The sequence below is a fragment of the Papio anubis genome, chromosome 1, assembly GCF_008728515.1.
Source record: "Papio anubis isolate 15944 chromosome 1, Panubis1.0, whole genome shotgun sequence".
NCBI lineage: Eukaryota > Metazoa > Chordata > Mammalia > Primates > Cercopithecidae > Papio > Papio anubis.
The window spans coordinates 99,435,437-99,458,470 of NC_044976.1; the positions used below are offsets into that span (position 1 = coordinate 99,435,437).

The window sequence follows — 23,034 nt, forward strand, 5'->3', positions numbered from 1 at the left end:
ATTTTCTTTTCCAAATGTGTAATATTTATTATTGCATTTTTTTTTGCATCCACTAAGTGGAAAATCATGCATTAGATATTGTAGAAGTAGATACAACAATGAACAAGAACTGGTCCTGGCCATGAGAGGAACTGATGATCCAATGGGGGAGGTAGACCAGCACGTGTTTAATATAAGGAAGTGGCTATTCCGGTTTCTTTTCGGTGGGCAAGCATTTTGCAAGGTCTTGGGCTATGTGTGTGCAAGGCTAAGCCAGTTAGTTAATTGGGATTTTTTAAAAAAGGCACTTCACTGCGGGAAAAGGCACATAAACTTGGTTATTGTCCCCTTCCCTATAATAAAAACATATTATTTTTAATGTTTTAACTGGGTTTGTGGTTAAATCTCACAGCCCAAGAGATTTGCCACTTCAGATGGATTCCATACACTTGCATGTAAGTCTGCAAAATGTTCCAATTATCCAGCAATTTAACCAAAGTATTGATAACTTTTCTAAAACAAAAGAAAAAAATTATTTCCCTTGTTTTGGCAGCAATTTCAGTCATATTCCTTTACTTTCTACTCAAGAAAATAGTTTCAAAAAGTTGACGTTTGTTGCCAAAAGAACTGTTTTCATGAACAAATATAAAACTAAGAAGTTATGGTGTCTCCTTTTTAAAAAATGACTCATCAAAGGAAATCACTTTTTCCTTTCTCTTGTAAGAGAAAAAAAATAATCTCTTTTAGAATTGCAAACATATTTCCTTGATGGAGAAAATCAGTTCACATGACATAGTGGTTATGTATCCAGTTCAAAAAACAGAGTAGAATTTACTACTCTGTCTTCATTTGCTCACCCCACCCCCTTTCTTTAACCACATTGGATTCAGAAAGTTTCATTCTGTAATCAGCATTGTCCTTTATCTTTCCAGTAAAGACAGCCTTTTGGAGTCGAAGATGAGGAAAAGCCTGTATTTTATAGTTTTGGAAGTGTCTTCTCTTGCCAGGACAGAGAGAGGAGCTTCAGCAGTGAGAGCAACTGAAGGGGTTAATACTGGAACTTGGCTGGGTGTCCGTTAAACTTTTTTCCCTGGCTCTGCCCTGGGTTTCCCCTTGAAGGGATTTCCCTCCGCCTCTGCAACAAGACCCTTTATAAAGCACAGACTTTCTATTTCACTCCGCAGCATCGGGCCTCACTGGCTTCAGGAGCTGAATACCCTTTCCAGGCACATACACGTGGGACACAAATTAGGGTTTTGGAACCACTATTTTCTCATCACAACAGCAACTTAAAATGCCTGGGAAGATGGTCGTGATCTTTGGAGCCTCAAATATACTTTGGATAATGTTTGCAGCTTGTAAGTTATTTTCCTTTATCTGTTTCAAATGTTAGCATTCCGTTTTAGCCCTGGTTTTGGCTTCAGTCAGTTTTGCGATAGTAGTGAAGTAGTGAAGTAAAGACACTGTGATTTTAAACAGTAGGAAAAGTTAATTTAACCTAACTTTTAATATGCAATTGAGTTTTGCTATATAATATTGTACTGTCATAGTTAGAGCTGAAAATTGATGTTTTTGGTATCTTTTTTTCCAAAGGCAAGTGAGTAATTCGGCTTCTGTCTCTAGTTGGTCTGTCTCCTTAGTTTCCTATACTTGACAATGAGGTCAAACTTAGCAAATAAAACGGCTTTGATAAATAGGCATCAAGGTTGGAACTGAGAATTCTCTTTAGTGAAGATGATTCCATAAACTTTTTTGAAAGTGACTTCGGTGCTTTTTGGCTACCTTGTAGTTAGTTTGAAGCGGCTTAGGAAAGAGATCAGTCTGATCCTGTTTTAGACATTATACACAGAAGAAGGAGTAGAATACTAGACAAATTAGTGGTAAATTTGCTTCTGTCTTTTTTTTTTGCTTTTGCAGCTCAAGCTTTTAAGATCGAGACCACCCCAGAATCTAAATCTCTCGCTCAGATTGGTGACTCCGTCTCATTGACTTGCAGCACCACAGGCTGCGAGTCCCCATCTTTCTCTTGGAGAACCCAGATAGATAGTCCGCTGAATGGGAAGGTGAAGAATGAGGGGACCATGTCTACGCTGACCATGAATCCTGTTAGTTTCGGAAACGAACACTCTTACCTGTGCACAGCAACTTGTGGATCTAGGAAATTGGAAAAAGGAATCCAGGTGGAGATCTACTGTGAGTGCTTTAGAAAATCTTTGTTTTTCTCTCAATTTTACTTTAAAATCGCCTTTTAAAAATGATATTTAAAAAAAGTTTTAAAATGGATATTCCTGTACAGATTCTTGGCTGAAGAACACACAACATCAGGAAAGCCAGGGACAGCTAAGGCCAGCATGAGAGAGAGCAGGAATCCAAATCTTGGCTTCTATTTCCTCCTCTGCCGCAAACACAGTGACCATGTATAAGACTCAATCTCTCTGGGCTCCAGTTTCCTTAGCTGTAAAATATCATTTCTAAGGTTCTTTTTGTTTTATTAAAAAAATCTTTCCACTTGATTACATCCTTACATGTTTACTTGCTTACGTCTCTGATTGATTTATGAATTCCATCCTTCAGGGATTTTCTATTCATTTATTCTTATGCAATTTGATGCTTAAAATTAGTTTAAACATTAAGTAGATCTATAATTAGTAATAGGTATTAGTATAAAAGTGTTCTCCTTAGACATAATTGTTAATATCTGCAAACATTTCACTCATTTGACTTTGGTGTTGTTGACACATTTAGGATTTTTTTTTTTTTTTTTTTGGTGCCATGAAGCCTTGGTGCTCAACCGCTCAACTTCAAAGATATTTATATAATGCATTAGATTTGCCTCATGAACGTGAGTGGATGTCCCTAGTTTACCAGCCTGCCAAAATGCATCCCACTCCATTCTCCATTCAGCAAACAAAGTTAGCAAGAGGAGTAAAAAACTAACCAGACATAAATCATTTGCCTTTTGTTACCGATGGCCTCTCTTTCTAAAAAACTGAACCCATTTATGGTCGTGTCTTCACGAAGACCTCATTTGATTATAATTACTTTGGTTCCGTTCTGTTGTACCAGAGCCCAACTTTTCCCAGTAACCTTAATTGATTCTGCAACAAGCCCCATGTGTTGCTCAAGCTTCCCAAGAAACTGTGCTTGGCCGGCTGCTTTCAATTATGCTGGTTGTACATGCATAGTTTATGTCTGTGCAGCCTCCTGAGCTCCTTAAAAGCTTCCCTTATGTAAATACAGGGAAAAGTAGCAAGTTCTTATGTTACCTGACATCAGACTGTGTGGATTAGAGGAACGTTTCTTACAGAATATGAGGGACAGAAATTATTGCTGGAAAAAATGAAAAATACCATGTTTCTTCACATAGCAAAGAATTTCCAGCTCCTTTGTCTTTTGCCCACTAGTACCAAATAGTTGAAGATTTAAAAAAGAGAAATGAAGACGCTTCTGGCTTTAACTATCTTGCCTGAGGTTTTTCTCCAAGAGTGTCTGTTTTTCATTATGTATAACAGTTCTGTCTCCTTTCCACATTTGATTGTAATAGTGCTTAGAGTTGAGACCTTTGTATTCTTTTTGTTACACAGAGTTTTGAATTCACCAATATGTCACTTCATGACAATGTGTAATGAAAAAGGTAACTCTTGCAAAGGAGGCAATGGCTACGAGAAGTAGTACATTTCCTTGTACTAGAAGCTTCAATGGAACACTTGGTGGGATACTGAGTTAGGCATTTCAGGAGGCAAATATGTGTTCCAGAACATAAAGATTGCACAAATGTATCTTTCTGGTGGATGAATTCCTATCAGAGGCACCGTTTTCAGAAGCTAATTACTTAAAGTTGGTCTTTTCATGTCTTAGAATATCTTGACAATAACTATTCTTTGCAATGACATTCCAAGCCTTAAAGTCATTATCTGTAAAATGGAAATATATCTGCCCTGACTATAATAAGAAAATGTGATGTAACATAATGTAAATCTGTAGTAGCAAAACCGAGTAATAGAAATCCTGAATTTAAATCCCAGCTTTACCATTTACTAGGTGTGTGACCTTAGACAAGTTATGTAAATGTACTAAGTCCAAGTCTTCTTTTCTGTAAAATGTGATCTCTATCTCCTAGAGTTGTTGTGAGGATAAAATAAAATAATTCATGTTAAATCTATAGCGCAGTGACAGCCACATGTAAGGTTCAATATAAACATTTTTTCTTCCTTCTTTTACTGTAATAACATGCAACCCTTAATATATACAGGATCAGAATAGAATAATGTTCTAAAAAATGTTTGCTTCCAATTCTTGCACCTTGAACTCACCCCAAATCATGACAGGCTGTTTAAACAATTCTTCTGTATTAAGACTGTATTAACAAAAACACTAGACTTGATTTGTATTGTGTTAAAGCAGTAAGAGACCTTATATCCCATGAGCAAAAAGCCCATCCATGTATTTGTTTGACCTTTACAGCTTTTCCTAGGGATCCAGAGATTCAACTGAGTGGTCCTCTGGAGGCTGGGAAGCCGATCACAGTCAAGTGTTTGGTTGCTGATGTATACCCATTTGACAGGCTGGAGATAGACTTAATGAAAGGAGATCATCTCATGAAGAGTCAGGAATTTCTGGAGGATGCAGACAGGAAGTCCCTGGAAACCAAGAGTTTGGAAGTAACCTTTACTCCTGTCATTGAAGATATTGGGAAAGTTCTTGTTTGCCGAGCTAAATTACACATTGATGAAATGGATTCTGTGCTCACAGAAAGGGAGGTTGTAAAAGAATTGCAAATCTACAGTAAGTACTTGTGCGATGTGTTCCAGTCTTTGTGGGAATCCCACCTCGGTTGTGTATAGCAATAAACTTAGCAGCAAAGTAAAACAAAACAAAACAAAACAAAACAAAAAAACACTTGTATATAGTTTGTATTCCATTTGTATTCATTGAGAACATAATGTTTGCCAATAGTACAATTCAATGAAAAGAACACTGGATTTGGATGGAGAAGACTTGAGCTTAATTTCTGTCTCTATTAACTGTGTAAGTTTGGGTTACTTAATTTCTCTATTTCCCAGGGTATAAAAGGGGAATAGTCATACCACCAGATTGGGTAGTGAGAAACAGTTTCAAATAATAAAACACTTTAATATTGTTTTGTAAACTCTTATAGTATGCCTTGAAATATTAGTTGCACAGGTACAGAAACTTGACAAGGTGAGCAGTTATTCTCTGTGTGTGTGTATGTGTGTGTGTGTGTGCATATGCACATACATACATATGTGCATTGGACAGGGGAACAATGATGGGGTTTGATTGCCTCCAATCTGCCTGATACTGCCAGGGGATTTACGGGAGTCTTGTAGTCCCAGCGTTGTGTAGGAGTGAGCTCACTGTGCTCGGTTCTAGTCTAAAATGCTATGTTTTGCACTGGGCGCTACATTTAAAAGGAGTATTGCCAACTATGGCATGTTTAGCTGAAAGAGAATGAGCTGGGCAGGCTTTTAACGATATTTTGAGAAGAATAGTCAAGATAGAGGATATTTTTCCTAAGAGAATACAAAACCTGGAAAAGAGAGCTCTAATTAAGCATTTGAAAGACAGTTATATGAAAGAGTGATTTACCTTGTTCTGTAACAGCACATGGCTGAATTATGGCCAATATTCAGTTTAAATTAGTATAGAGAGAAGATTTCAGCTCAATAGGGAGAAATGTGCTAATACGTAGAGCTGTCCAAAAATCAAATTGACTCTTTTGGAAAGCAATGGGTTGATTCTCTCAGTAAATGTTGAAGTTGACTTGAATGGGCACTTGGCAAGAATGCTTAAATGGGACTCCTACCCTTTAGTGGGAGGTTAAGCCACATGGTTCTTCTTAATTTCTGACTACCTATAACCGTCTGAAAAACATGAAACATCAACTAAACTCGGTCAGTTTAGTCAGAAACTGGATAGATTATTTTGAATGATTCAGCAGTTCTTTATACTAATTTGGCAGAGTAATTTCATCAAATTGGTGGAAGCACATAAATACTGTCTAAGAGAAATACATTCCCTCTGTTGCACTGGGATGATGCTTAGCAATTGCTAATATTATTTTTTTGCCTTTTCAGTATCACCCAAGAATACAGTTATTTCTGTGAATCCATCCACAAGGCTACAAGAAGGTGGCTCTGTGACCATGACCTGTTCCAGTGAGGGTCTACCACCTCCAGAGATTTTCTGGAGTAAGAAATTAGATAATGGGAATCTACAGCACCTTTCTGGGAATGCAACTCTCACCTTAATTGCTATGAGGATGGAAGATTCTGGAATTTATGTGTGTGAAGGAGTTAATTTGATTGGGAAAAACAGAAAAGAGGTGGAATTAATTGTTCAAGGTGAGTAGAATGTGAAAAAGGAATGACAAAGGTGCTGTCACTGGGATTTGAGCAATAGTCACACAGCTTCAATGCTGAAATTGCTTCCCTTAGTTTTACTGATGACCTATCTGGTTGCCATAGCCTTTAGCACAAATATATGTTTATCTTACTAGTACTTCTTGGAAGTCTTCCCTCCCAGAGTTTCCATGGCTCTGCTTTTCTGATTCTTTTTCATCTCAAATCACTTTTTCTCTGCTTCATTCCCTCACTTTTTGTCTTCCTCCTGCCTCTGGGATACTGGTATTTTCAAGTTTACATCCCTGGGTCCCCTTCTCTTCTCATGCTAGACTCCCAAGAATTGGACTACAATATGTTGATTACTCCCAAATTCTTGTTCCAATTCCATGCTGTTAATTCCTGTCAGTTCTACCTCAAAATGCTCCCCAGAATATGACCTCTTCTTCACCCCACTTGCCATTGCCTTAGTTTATCATCTCTCACTTGGGCTCTTGCAAGATATTCTTACATAACAGCATTCACTAAACACCAGATATGTTTCTGGTACTTTACATATGCCGTCTTCAAGAAATAACTAAAAAGTAAGTATTTTGTATTCCTTTTACAGATGAGAGAGTGGAATCTCCCAGAGATTAATAATGACGCCACCTATTGATTGTACACCTAATGTCTCCCAGGAATTCTACATTCTGCTTTATATATTTTATCTCATTAATCTTTACCACAACACTACTAAAAACTCAGGCTCAGGATAGTTCATACTTTTCCTAGGGCTAAATAGCTCTTTAGTTGCATTTACTATGATTTTAATACAGGTTCATTTTAATGAAAACCCCTTTGCCTTTTTAATTTTATAGCTAATTATCTTTATATTTCTCTTTAGAAATATTTTTAATTGATAAATCATGATTGTTTACATTTATAGATTACAATGTGATGTTTGATATGGGTATACAATGTAGAATGATTAAGTCAAGTCAACATATTCATTGCCTCGCTTATTCTTTTGTGGTGATACATTTGAAATTCACTTTCTTAGGTATTTTAAAATACACAATATATTATCATTAACTATAGTCATCATGATGTACAATAGATCTCAACAACTTACTCTCCTGTCTAACTGAACCTTTGTACCAACATCTCCTCGTTCCCTTCCTCTCCTTGCCCCAGCCTCTGGTAACCACCATTCTACTCTCTACTTCTATGACTTTAGAAGTAGATCCCACATGTGAGTGAGATCATGAGGTACTGGTCTCTCTGTGCCTGGCTTGTTTCCCTTAGCATAATGTCCTCTGGTTTCATCCCTTTTGTTGCAAATGACAGAATTTCCTCTTTTGTTTTTTAAGGCTGAATAATATTTCACATATTTTGTGGCTAATTATCTTTAAATAGTCTACCTGCTAACATTCTGTCCCTAAAATAATCAGTCTTCTGCACTGCTCCCAGGGTTTATTACCTTAAATAAAAAGGTGCTCATTTTCTATAACTTCAATCCATTTCTTAAAACTGTCACACAGAACTCTTTATGATCTGGCCAGAAACTACCTTTGCAGCTTTGTTGATGACTTGGTGCCCCTGCTTATGCTGTTCCTTTTGCCTAAAATGGCCTTTCTCCTTCCTTCATCCGACAAAGTCTTAGCCATTCTCCAATACGAAGCTCATGTCAGCCTCCCAGTTCCAGATTGTGTCAGACCAAACTACATATTCTTTCCTTCGTGTACACTCAACACTCCTTATAGTCATGTATGCAGTTCTGTTCAGTTCCACACATATTAAGAGCCCTTGTCCAAGAATCCAAGAATTCTACTTGGTAACGGGGGTACAGACATGAAAAAGATATGACAACTGCCCTCGGGGGGCATACAAACTAGGAAGAAGGACAGGCATATAAATAGATAACTCAAATATCCCTTAGTAAGAGCCAAAACAGTGTATCTTTTTAAATGTGCCTTTCCACTAAACTGTAAATTCCTGCTCTGGGCACGATGGTTCAAGCCTATAATCCCAGCACTTTGGGTAGATTAGGTGGAAGGATTGCTGGAGGCCAGGAGTACAAGACCAGCCTGGGCAACATAGTGAGACCTCTGTTTCTATTTAATTTTTTTAAAAATCTGTAAACTCCTTAAAGTCAGGAATTCTGTGTGTGTGTGTGTGTGTGTGTGTGTGTGTGTGTGTGTGAATGCTTGGATTCTTAGCACAGTACCTAACACATAATAAATGTTCAGTAAATGTTTGCTGAATTAATGAATAGATTATAAACATGGGTAGCATAGTCTTTTGTTTGTTTGTTTTAGGAGATGAGGTCTTGCTATGTTGCCCAGGCTGAACTCAACTCCTGGGCTCAACTGATGCTCCCACTGTAGCTGCCTGAGTAGCTGGGATTATAGGCACGTGCCACCCAGCTGTAGTGACACCCAGCTCAACACAAATTTTTAAAATGTGAAAACATGGTATTTAAACTTGGATGATTAAAATAAAAATAAAACTCACCATAAGTAGATTATCTCAGCTGGATGTTAGGTTAGCATTCTCAAGTGACCAGGAAAGATGTTATACTAATAAAAGTATGTAAAGCTAATCATTCACCCTGGAATAATGCCACTCCATAATAAACTGTATCCTATTTCAGTGTACAAAGGATATGTATTTTGGGGTTGGGGAGAGTTGTTCTGCACTTTGCATCACATGGGATACTACTGGCCTAAAGTACTGAAAGTACTTTCAAAGAAACTTTCAGCTACCTAAAAGAGTTACTCCTCCAGTGGTTCCAAGTTCACATGGCAATACATGTGGCCGCTGTAAAGAATGACTTAGAAATGTTCGCACACAGGCAGTGGATCTGTTTTTAAAGTTCCTCATTCTCACATTAGCCTATAAGAAATTCGGAAGCTCTGGTTGTTTTTGTGAATGAGCTCTCTTTCTAAGTCTAATAGCATATCAGTTTATTGAGGTAATTTGAGGAGAATCTTCTTCAGAAAATACTAAGATGTCACAATTAGAGAAACCTATTAAGAAAAATAACTGATGACACAGATGAGAACCATGCAAAATGTAATATGTTTGGATTATTTGTATATTGAGATGTCTTTCTTTTACCTCAAGCCTGTAATTTACAAGTAAGATTTCAGTGACTTTTATGGGGGGTCTCGTCTGTTGCTTTCAGAGTTGCCCAGACACTCTCAGCTTCTTCAGGGAAACAGAGCCAAGATGTAGTGTTCCCTTTCTTCCTAAATAGCAGTCATCCAAAAGAAGCCCATGTACCCAGCAGGGATAGTGCTGATGGCCAAAGGACATTCCTGGATATTTGAGTCTTAGGAGTTTGCCCTCACACCTCAGGTTTCAGACCCTGAGTTAATTGTAAAGTATTTTTATATTGCATCAGGCAACTTTTGGAGGTGACTTATGTATCACTTTAATGCTTAGATTTTGACTTTGATTTCAGGGTGATTCTATGTGACTTTCAATGGTATAACTGTATTATTGGAACAGAAGCTCTAAATGCTTGTCCACTGTGGGTATTATATCTAATTAAGAAACATTTTTTGTAGCTTTTCCCAGTACCTCTTTTAGATCATTTTATCTCCATATGAAGATGACTTGATTTAGTTGTTGTAGCAACTGAAAAACTGGGATCTTGAATCAGACCCACCTGGCATCAAGTCCTAATTTTGTTACTTGCAAACTGGGCAGTTATTTAGCATTTCTGAGCCCAAATTTCCTCAAGAAGAAAAAAGAGGGGTAAAAAGAGGAAGAGAAAGAGTAGAAGCAGAAAGAGAAGGCAAAGAAGAAGGAAGAGTGCTAGTGTATGAAATTGTTGATTATATATATATACTACATATATGTGTGTATATATATATAGTAATTTAGATAGTGCTTGGCACACAAGAACCACTTACATTCTTTGAGTGATTGTCCACTCTTACAGTGATTTGATAAACTACATTTGAGCAGAGACTCTATTATTGCTATGAAGAGATACCTCTCTTGACAAATTTTTATCCATTCAGTTTGTTAAATGAATGAATCAGCAAACTATAATGGTTTCATTCTAAAAGATGTGGTCTCATTTCTGATAGTCCCAAGGTGGAAAAGAGTAATTTCTTCTTGGCATAGATATTAACTGAAAGGAGATCCAGAAAAATAAAGATCATATGTCAGAATGTGATGAAAGAAGAAAATAATCTTACGTTCTTTTCATCTTGCTTTCCACTTCTGTCCCAGAGAAACCATTTACTGTTGAGATCTCACCTGGACCCCGGATTGCTGCTCAGATCGGAGACTCAGTTGTGTTGACATGTAGTGTTATGGGCTGTGAGTCCCCATCTTTCTCCTGGAGAACCCAGATAGACAGCCCTCTGAGTGGGAAGGTGAGGAGTGAGGGGACCAATTCCACGCTGACCCTGAGCCCTGTGAGTTTTGAGAACGAACACTCTTATCTGTGCACAGTGACTTGTGGACGTAAGAAACTGGAAAAGGGAATCCAGGTGGAGCTCTACTGTAAGTGGTTTTCAGAATTGTTTATTTTTATTTTTATTTTTCCAGTTCTATTGGAAGAAAAAGAATGCATGTCTGTGATTTGCAATGAGATTCTTATGTTTAGAAAAGGAATTTAGCATTGTGAATTTTGTTCCTAAATCTGAATCAGAATGGTTTGATACGACATTATTAGCCTAAATCTCAAGTACGTATTACATATGTACACAGCACCCACAATCCTTGGTTTATGCCTTGTCAAACTCTCTCATCATGCACTTGAACACACTACATGCTGGAGGTGAGTGCATTGGGGTCAGTGCCCATTCAGATGACTGGGTGGAGGTGACTACTCCGGCTACTCCAGTTGGGAATGAGTAGTTTTAAACTATTTTAAGGCACTGCTTTAAAGCACATTTGAAGAGCTGTCTGCAGGATGGGAAAAAAAATAAGAGAATAGGAAGCAGAAGGAAGCCAAAATTAAAGATAAGGAATTAGGTTGGAGATGGGGATGGTCAGTGGCAGTGGCTAAGGTGAAAAGCAGAATCAGGAAGTAGCGTTAGATCTTAATGTTGATTTATGCCACCTACATATACTATGCTTTCTCTTACTCTTCTTGTCGTCTTAATAAACACTCTTTGCAACCTCAAATCTCCATGAACTTGACATTGCTGGAGTTCCTCAGTCCATATTGAATGAAGAACAAAATATGCAAAGTAACCATAAAGTTATTTTTTTGAGAGGGTCACTCTGCCTTGAGTTCTCACTTCAGTAGAACTCAAGAGAACATATTGTAGAGATTTTCCACCAGAAAGCCTGCCCAAACTTGTGTTACCCTTCAAGATTTTGTTCAGAATGGGTCACAGTGTGCCTGTAAATGGATTTGAGTCTCTCAAAAGGAGGATACATTTTATTTGCATTATTATATTACCCAGAGTCCATGATCTGCTGAGATAGGCACATTCCCAGCAGAAATGAGAACCAGCAGTGGAGTCTTATTGCAACATAGAAATATTTGAGCATGTGTCACTTTAACAACATTTTTGTTAAGGAAAAATATGTTTAAGCATTATTCTTGCCCTTGATAGCTATTTTAGTCTTATTTTTATTGATTTGTGCTGTATTAGAAAGACTAGAGTTAAGCAGTTCTTTTCTTGATTACAAGTATTATCTGAGAAATATTTAAAACTTGCTGCCTAAATTTGGTCATTAAAATTTAAACTAAGTTGAGAACTTCCTTGTTTGTCTTATTTGATACTGAGAGACTGCACAGCTGTGTAAAACCAAAGTTGGGCTCTGAGGTCAGAGAAATACGGATTCTCAGCCCACCTCATTGACTTCAACTAGGTATAATGCATGAGGAAAGTCTCTTAGCCTCTATATGTTTCAGTATTCCTGGCTGTAAAATAACTAATACCCATTTTACATAGCTGCTTTGAAGACTGAGATAATGAATATTAGAGGACTAGTTGATACTAAGTATTCAACATAACATGGCAAATTTAAAACATGTAAAATATATACTTACTAAATAAGATAGTGGAAGCTGATGTGTACTTAGAAAAGATCAAGCCATGGCACACAGCAAGATTGCATATTAAGAAGAAAAAAAAATAAGAAGTGAACATTTATTACTCAAGGACTGGATATACTAAGTAGTTTTTGTTTCTAACATTATTCATATATAATATCATGAATATGTCATTTATAAATACTGTCGTTACTTATATATTGACAGTCATTCTATCCCAGGTCAATTAAAGCTGTCATTTTTAGGCTTTTACATTTAATAAAACTTAGCTCAATTTTTCCTTGAATATCACGTATAAAAATCATTTTTGCTTGCGTTTTGCAGCATTCCCTAGAGATCCAGAAATTGAGATGAGAGGTGTCCTTGTGAGTGAGAGCCCCATCACTGTAAGCTGCAAGGTTTCTAGCGTGTACCCCCTTGACCGGTTGGAGATTGAATTACTTAAGGGGGAGACTGTTCTGGAGAATAAAGAGTTTTTGGAGGATACAGATATGAAATCTCTAGAGAACAAAAGTTTGGAAGCGACCTTCATCCCTACCACTGAAGATACTGGAAAAGCTCTTGTTTGTCAGGCTAAGTTACATATGGATGAAATGGAATTTGAACCCAAACAAAGGCAGAGTACACAGACACTTTTTGTCAATGGTAAGTACATATGTGAGGTATCTACAGCTTAATACCTGTCTCTTTATCGTGTTTGCCAGGCAATAGTTAACATAAGGTTAATAGTTAAAACCTCTGTAGAGAAAAAACATAACTGAAAAGAAATTTTGAAATAATAATGATTGTAACAAATCACCCTCCCTAAAGTTAAAAGAGTAACCATTTACTGGCTTATGATGCTTTGAGTTGGCAGTTTAGGAAGGGGCCAGCTAGGCAGTTATTCTGCTCGGTATGGTATTAGCTGAGCTCGCTTATGCATTTTCTGTAAGGTTAGCAGGACTGGCTGGTCAGATGACTTCACCCACATGTCTGGAGCCATATCTGGGATGACTTGGCCTCTCTTTCTTTATGCGTTGTCACCCTGAGGAACAGTAGCCTAGATTTACTCACCAGAGCTCAGTTTTCAAGAAGGTGTAAATGAAAGCAGCCTCTTCAAAGCCTGGGTTTGGAAGTCCTACAGTGTTACTTCTTCCACATTCTATTGGTCAAAATGAGTCATGAGGCCAGCCTAGAGTTTCAAGGGGTGGAAAAATAGACCATGTCTTTTCACAGAAGGAGATTCAAATAATTCATAGTCTTGTTGACTCTACCATAAATGGCAGTACACACTATCATTGACCCTTGTCATTCTTTGGTTACAAGGGAGGGTATACTGAACTTACTTCCATTAGAAAACACCATGACGTGTCCATGTTCTGCTCTATCATTTGGTATCAACTAAAGTAAATAAGGACCAAAACCTCTTGTGTTAAATTATCAAGGTTTATAAACTGTTTGAGTCTGCTGAACCCATAGCCCAGTTTTGCAACATTATTAAAACTCTTTGGAACTCAGGGCATAAGGGGTCCAGCTAACAAGCCTCTCTGCCTTTTCAGTTGCCCCCAGAGATACAACCGTCTTGGTCAGCCCTTCCTCCATCCTGGAGGAAGGCAGTTCTGTGAATATGACATGCTTGAGCCACGGCCTTCCTGCTCCGAAAATCCTATGGAGCAGGCAGCTACCTAATGGGGAGCTACAGCCTGTTTCTGAGAATGCAACTCTCACCTTAATTTCTACAAAAATGGAAGATTCTGGAGTTTATGTATGTGAAGGAATTAACCAGGCTGGAAGAAGTAGAAAAGAAGTAGAATTAATTATCCAAGGTGAGCAGAGTGGGAGTAATGAGTTATCCTTGCTAGTAGTTTTTTTGGTTATGTTATTGATTATGAGTAAAGTCTTCTTTGAAAACAAAATTTTTACTACAAAAGTGTGTTGAGGGTTTTGAAGAGCTTATGATGTTTCCAATGTATGGAGAAATCTCCTGAAATTGTCCTTTCTCATGAATCGTTACAAGTTTCTTATCCTGAGATTCTTTTAAACTCAAGTGAAACGCAAGCCTTCAGGACCTGTGTCAGAAGTTCCAGTTACACTTATAAGGCAATGGTTATGGTGTTGAGATAAGAATAGGAAGAGGAATATCTTCATTTGGAATTATGTAGGATTAAAGCCACCATATCTGGCTGAATTGAACTCTGAGTGGCAATCTCACAAGATGGCCAGTAGTATTTGCTTAGAAGCCTAAGTTGGCACTTAAGTCTTTTGCAAATTCTGAGATTATTAGTAGCCGTGACTCTGTCCTCTGGTTCATCAGCCTGACAGCATGGAACCACTAAAGTAGATTAAGTCAACAGATCTAGGCCCCTTCTCTTTGGGATGGAGACCCAAGATTGAGAAAAAGACAATTCCTAGTTCGCAGGTTGAAGCCATATGGAGTTATGAGCACAATCATCAAGTGATCAATGTGGATTTCCTCCATCCCTTCCCCTTTGGGTATGAGGGTTCTTGTCTTTGTCAGGGCTGTCATTTCCTCTCTTACACCTTGGCATTATTCCCACTAAGATATTAGTGACTTTCTTGTTATCTCAACTCAGTAAGATTTGTATTTTAGAAGAAGAATCTTGGAAAGGCAATGCACATCCTTAAAAACCAGACAACCAACCAACCAATCAAACAAACAAACAAAAAAACCTTTTGGGTAGTTGTCGTGACCTTGGAAATGGGGAAAGAATTTCAAATCAACTTACAAAACAGAAGACCTTAATAGGGATTAAAAATTGGTGATATAGTACCTGCATCCACCAGTTGTTGCATTAATAGACATGTTATATGTCAAATACTTAGCTCAGTGCCTGGAACTTAATAAATGGCAATAGTGTTGTTAAGGATAGTGAAAAAGCCGCATCTGTACAGCTTAACTTCTTGATTGAGGGATCCAACTCAAAACTCAGAAACCTGTAAAAGCCTTTGTACTTCAAGGAAATTTTTGCAAAACAGTATTACAAAAAATTAATTTTCTATTTCACATCTGAATTCTATAACTCTTTATTAAACACTGTATTTGTCAATTTTCACACTGCTATAAAGATACTACTTGAGATTGGTAATTTATAAGAGAGGTTTAATACAGTTCCACATGGCTGGGAACACCTCACAAAATGTGCAATCATGGCAGAGGAGAAAGGGAAGCAAGGCACATCTTAGCATGGTGGCAGGCCAGAGAGAGTGAGGACCTGCCACACTTTAAAACCAAAAGTTCTTGTAAAAACTCACTCACTGTCATGAGAACAGCAAGGGGGAAACAGCCCCCATGATCCAATCACCTCTCACCAGGTTCCTCCCACAAAACCTGGGGATTACAACTCAAGTTGAGACCTGGATGGGGACACAGAGCCAAACCATATCAAACACCTATTCTTTGTGCTAGGCTGGGTAAATAATTATATTAAGGGACATGAAAGAAGCATAAGCCATGTACTCTCTTAGTTAAAACATGATCATTTCCAACAATCTAGCAATGCTCGACTTCTTTACTGGCTCTTCTTAACATTTAATGCAAACACTTAGCACAAATAGCTCCATGGAAGCTGTTGTTGATGTCACTGAATTAATATGGAATTGGTTCATATTTCACTCAATCAGAGATGCCTTTTAAATTCTCTTTACAGCTACTCCAAAAGACATAAAACTTACAGCTTTTCCTTCTGAGAGTGTCAAAGAAGGAGACACTGTCATCATCTCTTGTACATGTGTAAATGTTCCAGAAACATGGATAATCCTGAAGAAAAAAGCACAGACAGGAGACACAGTACTAAAATCTATAGATGGTGCCTATACCATCCGAAAGGCCCAGTTGAAGGATGCGGGGGTATATGAATGTGAATCTAAAAACAAAGTTGGCTCACAATTAAGAAGTTTAACACTTGATGTTCAAGGTGAGTTTGTTTTGAGTTTTTGTTTTTGTTTTGTTGGTAGTAGTTCAGAGGTTCCATGGATTACTAAGAGTTTCTAATATTTGATGAATGAGTTGGCAAAATGGAGCTGTGGTTTATTTCTTAATGGTTCTTGGAATAATCAAGCACAGCTGCTTTATCCTATAAAGTTTAGCCAGGAAGTTGACATTAATCATTTGTGAGTGAGGAATTCCTGCTTGCTTTTTTCAGTTTACAATGTGTCATTTGTCTCTGAGGTTTTGCAGTTGCTAAATGTTTAACCATATTTCCCAACATTTTCCCTGGAGGTTATAAGGAAACGAAAGAAGTAGGATTGGCACATTGAAAAAGAAGGGTTCTATTCAGACCCTCTTCCTTTCTACCAGAAGGAAACACTATTTTCTGAACATAGAGTAACTGCAATTTTCTGGATTGACTCTTTTCAGGATAATAATTGGGAATAGTAAACTTGATCCTGAACAACATAAAAAAATCTCTCGACTATCGAAAAGCCTCATTAAAATTCAAGCCACTTGCCATCCCTCCCTATTCTGGTGAACAGAGAAAGAGAGGAGCAATATCCTCACTGGAGAAACTTCAGAGGCCCCTTAATCTCCTAAGCCCTCTTGTGAATGCACAGTAGGTAGGATCTGCTGATCTTATTGGTGAAGTAGAATACATCAGCCTTGGCTGATCAGTCTCACACTCCTTGCACATCAATTAGCTCCTATTGTGTAATGGAAGCCATACTTGGCGGTGGAGTGCAAACAGGACTACAAACAAATGCCAAGTCTTAAGAGGTCTGGCACTTGGCTATTGGAGTGAGCAATCACTTGTCAATGCAGAGAAAATTTGAACCTATGTCAGAAACAGGTAAAGTTTTTGTTCATCTGCCCAAATTTCTCAAAATGGCAAGCCTTACCATATATATGTTTTCCACCTTCACAGTACCTCCTCAAAACATGCCAATAGCTATATAGCTATACATCCATCTAGAAATGTTAAAGAAGGGAAAAACAGCATGACTCTTATGTAAAACTTCTAGTCATCCACCTGCAGTGATTATCCTGAAAAGAGTTGATCTAGCTAATGCAGTTACTATGTGTTCAAAGTAGGGAACATTTACTTTGTATCCCATCACTCCAAATGATACAGTGGTATATGCAATCAGTGCTTCCAATGAGGTTGGGGATGATTCTGGACAGATTGCAATCTCAGTTATGAGCAGGTTGAAATGTATTCATCCCTATTTTCTTTAATCCTTAATGCCTCTGGGCCACCTTTAATTAGTCCTATCCCCAGGAAATTGGTCCCCTAACATTTCTGTAATTCTTTTGTTAATTAATTGTTATCTTTTAAAGACACATCAAACGTGCTTCACTACTTTTTAACTCTCTCACACACATTGCTTTATTTTCTAATTGCTTTATCAAATTAGCCACTTATATAATTGCTCCTTTTTACTCGTTATTGAAATGAACAATCAAAGAATATTAAGCACTCAGCTAGAAACTCATGCCCCCAAACTGAATATAGTTTAAAATAGGTAAATTTTAATGAAAACCAAAAAAAAAAAAAAAAAAAAAGGACATTTTTCTGGGTATTTTGAACTAGATTTCTTTTGTATTTGGCTGGATTTTTTATTTGTTTCCTTTTGTCTTGGCTTGAATGTATTCCATTAATAGAAATCGTCAGGAGTTTTTAAAGATATTCAGTGTTTATACAACAAATAGAAAATTGTATTTGAAGGTTGCCCTGGCAACTACCTTGGCAGGAAATTTGTGTTTTTCTGCCGATGCCTGCGGGGAAGACTGAAAGGCAAAAGATAATATATATTACATTGAAAAGAAAGCAATAGAAATGGAAATACTATTTCTCAGCATGTCATCAATATTGATGTCTAATCATAATCATGTTGATGGACATCCCATTCAAATATTACGCTTACATTTGACTAGCTTAGCTCTTGCAAGGGAAAGTCACAAAGTGGGGCCATTATCATTATGCTTAGGGTGAACCGTTTTTCTTCAATAATTTGAAAAAATGACTACACATCATCTGTTGCTAGTGATTCTTTTTACTTGGTTTATCTCCAGTGACTGTCTTCTTCAGATGTTCTTATAAAGTTAAGATGTTAAACGGTATAGCAGCTGTCAGATGATTTTTTAGCAGATTAGAAAGAATACTAATTTTGAAGTTTTTGTATGCTGTACCTACTGTGCTCCATTTACAACTAAATGGCAAAAGCAAAATGTAGAGACAAAAAAATGTTATTAATGTTTAAAAAATACTTTTTTGGTGCCAACTAGGCCAAGCAGTGAGTCCGGTGATGGACCAAAAAGAAAATAGACATACATGTCTTGATGTAATGTATAGCCTAGGGGAGGAAACTAAACTTAATAAGTTATATGGATAAATAATAATTATATGGATAAACGTTTAATTAAAAGCTGTGATAAGGTTTTGAAGGAAAAATGCGTGGGTTTTGAGAATACGTTGAGGTTCTGAATTTAGAATGAGGGAGATATAGATCAGAGAATGCCTCTAAGAGACATTTAAGCTGTAACATAATGCTGTCCAAAGAACTCGTTTATCCAAAGATGATATAAATGCTGAAGAGGAAAAACATATTAATATGCCCTATTTCTGACATAAAAACATAGAAACTTTCATATATCTCTGAAAAAGCCATTGGCAAGATTTTTTTTTTTCTCTCTTACCATCTTATTTGTGGCATTTAGCTATAATGGTCACACTTTGAATGTTAGAAGGATTTTCTTAGAGAACTGGTTAGTCATTTCAATTCATGGTCATCAGAGTCCCAGTTCTTTAGTAGATATTTTTATTTCCCAAAGCCAGTGCCTCTCTCCAATTTCCGTTCTTGTTAAAAGAGCCCTAAAAACTTGTACCCTCCCTTCCATTTTACAACTGAGCCTGAATCTATTTGAATCCAAGTTTGTAGAAGCCAACAACTATCATCTTTAGATCCATCATGACCATAGCAACCACCAACTGATTATTTGGATAATTCAGAGAAATATGCATCTTGGGTCCTGATGGTTCTTATCACTGCTTTGATTCCCTTCTCTTTGGAGAACTAGTTGTACTGTTATAATAAAACATGTAACTGTTGTTATTAAATGCTATCTTTTTGTACTAGACATTAATTGCATCCATTTTGTTATTTTCCAGGAAGAGAAAACAACAAAGACTATTTTTCTCCTGAGCTTCTCATGCTCTATTGTGCATCCTCCTTAATAATACCCGCCGTTGGAATGATAATTTACTTTGCAAGAAAAGCCAACATGAAGGGATCATATAGTCTTGTAGAAGCACAGAAATCAAAAGTGTAGCTAATGCTTGATATGTTCAACTGGAGACACTATTTTTCTATGCAAATCCTTGATACTGCTCATCATTCCATGAGAAAAACAATGAGCTGAGAGGCAGACTTCCCTGAATGTATTGAACTTGGAAAGAAATGCCCACCTATGCCCCTTGCTCTGAGCAAGAAGTCAAAGGAAAACTTGCTGCCTGAAAAAGAGTAACTGCCATCAAGATGAGAGAACTGGAGGAGTTCCTCGATCTGTATATACAATAACATAATTTGTACATATGTAAAATAAAATTATACCATAGCAAGATTGCTTAAAATAGCAACACTCCATATTTAGATCGTTAAAATAACTAGTGTTGCTTGGACTGACTATTATAATTTAATGCATGTTAGGAAAATTTCACATTAATATTGACTGACAGCTGGCCTTTGTCATCTTTCTTCTATTTTATTCCCTTTAACAAAATTTTACTCCTATAAAGTTTATTGACAGTAGTTTCAGGTTTCGTAAAGATGCCTGGTTTTATATTTTTATAGACAAATAATAAGCAAAGAGAGCACTGGGTTGACTTTCAGGTACTAAATACCTCAACCTATGGTATAATGGTTGACTGGGTTTCTCTGTATGGTACTGGCATGGTACGGAGATGTTTCACGAAGTTGGTTCATCAGACTCCTGTGCAACTTTCCCAGTGTGGTCTAAAAATGCAACTTTGTTTTTATTTTCTTTTGTAAATGTTTAGGTTTTTTTGAATAGTAAAGTGATAATTTCTGGAATTAGAACGGTTGTATGTTTATTTATTATAAACTGCCTCCTTTAGTCACATTGCAGCTCTTTCTGAAATGCCAAGTCATAAGAGTAAAATATTCAAACTATGGAAGTAATACAGATACTCAAAATGTGACCCTCAGACTACTTTTATTAAAATTACTGTAGGAACTTGATAAAAATTTAGATTTCTTGGTGCCAGACTAAGATATTGAATAGAAATGTCTGGTTTTTGGTCCTTGGAATCTGCAATTTTTTAATTTAGAAAAATATACACAAAAAGATGTAATGCAGATGAACATGCACATGTTAATGGACAACAAATGAACACCTATGTACAGAACATTAAGAGCAAGAGATAGTATAACTATTCTTCAGAGCCTTTTATATACCACATAGTCATGGCAATACTCTTCCCTCACTGAGCAGTAACCCATAAATACCCTGAATTGATCATTTCCATGCTTCCTTTGGAGGTTTTATACCTGTCTATGTATCCCTAAGTAGTACCTTACTTAGTTTTGCCAGATTTTGCATTTATATAAATACAATCCAATTATACATTTGCCTTGTGACTATTCTTTCACTCAAAGTTATGTTTTTCATAATACATTTATGTTGTTGTGTAGTTATAGGTCATTCATTTTTCTCCACTTGGAATGGATTTTTTTAAAATTTTAAGTTAAGGGGTACAAGTTTAGTTTGTTACATGGGTAAACTTGTGTCCTGGGGGTCTACTGCATGGATTAGTTCATTAGCCAAGTATTAAGCCTAGTCTCCATTGGTTGATTTTCTTGATCCTCTCCCACTTCTCACCCTCCTCCCTCCAAAAGGCTCCAGTGTGTGTGTTTCCCTGTATGTGTCGGTGTATTCTCATCATTTAGCTCCCACTTATGGGTGAGAACATGTGGCATTTGGTTTTCTGTGTTAGTTTGCTAAGGATAATGGCCTCCAGCTTCATCCTTGTCTCTGCAAAGAACATGATCTTGTTCTTTTTTATGGCTGTATAGTTGGAATGGATTATTTACAGAACGCAGGGTGGGCATACAATTTCACCATTTTTAGATGATGAAATAATTGTCCCTATACCATTTATTGAAAAGCCCATTATATATATGAAGAATATATATTTATATTCATAAATTAATATATATTTCTTTTTACAAATGTCTCGTGATCATTCTAGTTTTTGAACTTCCATACAAATATTAAAGTCAGTTTGTTAAGATATAGAAGAAAAAATTAAGATTTTAACTCAAATTATATTGAACATATAGATCACTTTGAATAGAATTGATATTTTTAAAGCATTGAGTCTTCTAATCCATGAACAGAGTATAGTTATTATTTTTAGATTATCTTTAATAACAGAAATGTTTTTTTATTTCATAAATGCCTTATTCCTTTAAAAAATTATTTCTAGGGAGTTTGTATTTTTATACTATTATTCATAGTATCTTTAAAATTATATTTATTTGAAGTATAACTTTCATACAATAAAACTCATTACTACCACAATCAAGAAATACAACTTTTTTTTTTTTTTAATCACTTTAAGATTTTCATCAGGCTCCATTGCAGTGAATCTCCCCATCCACCACCTCCTCTGGCCCTTGGCAAAAATCAATCTGTTTTCTGTCACTATATTCTTGCCTATTCTAGAATTTTATATAAATGAGATTATACAGTATATAGTCTTTTATGTCTGTCTTCCTTCACTTAGCTTGACTCTCCTGAGGTTTATTTATGTCATTATGTATATCAAGGGTTTGTTATCTTTATTGTTAGAGCATACCACTGAATACTTATGGTAAAGCTTATTTACCTAGTCATCAGCAGACAATTAGGATGTTTATTATTTTTGGCTATTGTTAATAAATCTGGTATAAGTATTTAAATACAGATATTTCTGAGGATATGTGAATATATATATATATGGAGAGAGGGAGAGAAAGAGAGAAAGAGAGAGACGTAAGATTTGGTCCATTACTCCACATCTACATAAACACTTGGCATTTGTATTTTAAATTTTTGCCATTCTAGTGTTGAGTCATGGTATCTTACTGTAGTTTTAATTTCCCAATAACTAATTAGATTGAGTATCTTTTCATGTATTTATCATTTTTATGTATCTTATTTTGGGGAAGTATCTATTAAAAACCATCACCCAAATTTTTATCAGGTTGTCTTCTTATTGAATTCTAAGGGTTCTTTTATATATTCTGAATAGAAATTCTTTATCAAATATACATTTAGCAAATGTTTTATTTCAGTAATTGCAGTGCCTTGCATTTTCATTTTGTTTTTAACCATGACTTTTCCTATCCCAAGGCGACAAAGATTTTCTCATTCATTTTTTTCTAGAAGCATCATACTCTTAGTTTTACATTTATATCTATGACCCAATCCAAATCAATTTTGTGTATGATGTGAGGCCATGGTGAAAGCTCATGTTTGCATATATGTATTCAACCATTATAGCACAATTTGTTGAAAGGACTTTTTCTCTCACTGAATTACCTTGACATTTTTGCAAAGAATCGATTGGCCATATTTGTGTGGGGCTATTTTTTTTTTTCTTTTTGAGATGGAATCAAGTCTTGCTCTGTCGCCAGGCTGGAGTGCAGTGGCATGATTTTGGCTCACTGAAACCTCCTCCTCCTGGG

General features: G+C 36.5%; 1 protein-coding gene across 1 annotated transcript; it reads left to right on the forward strand.

Moving 5' to 3' along the window:
- The first annotated feature begins 909 nt into the window (after positions 1-909).
- VCAM1 (vascular cell adhesion molecule 1) lies at positions 910-20,382 on the forward strand. The gene is made up of 9 exons (XM_003892270.2): positions 910-1,337; positions 1,897-2,172; positions 4,444-4,764; positions 6,078-6,344; positions 10,569-10,844; positions 12,676-12,996; positions 13,890-14,156; positions 15,999-16,265; positions 19,455-20,382. Exons 1-9 carry the CDS (start codon positions 1,274-1,276, stop codon positions 19,613-19,615), a joined length of 2,220 nt encoding a protein of 739 aa, XP_003892319.1. The 5' UTR covers positions 910-1,273; the 3' UTR covers positions 19,616-20,382.
- The last annotated feature ends 2,652 nt before the right edge of the window (positions 20,383-23,034 follow it).

Coding starts and splice junctions, on each gene's coding strand:
- VCAM1 (XM_003892270.2), top strand. CDS start 1,274: ATGCCTGGGAAGATGGTCGTGATCTTTGGAGCCTCAAATATACTTTGG. Junction 2,173..4,443: donor AATCCAGGTGGAGATCTACT/GTGAGTGCTTTA, acceptor TGACCTTTACAG/CTTTTCCTAGGGATCCAGAG. Junction 14,157..15,998: donor AGTAGAATTAATTATCCAAG/GTGAGCAGAGTG, acceptor TTCTCTTTACAG/CTACTCCAAAAGACATAAAA.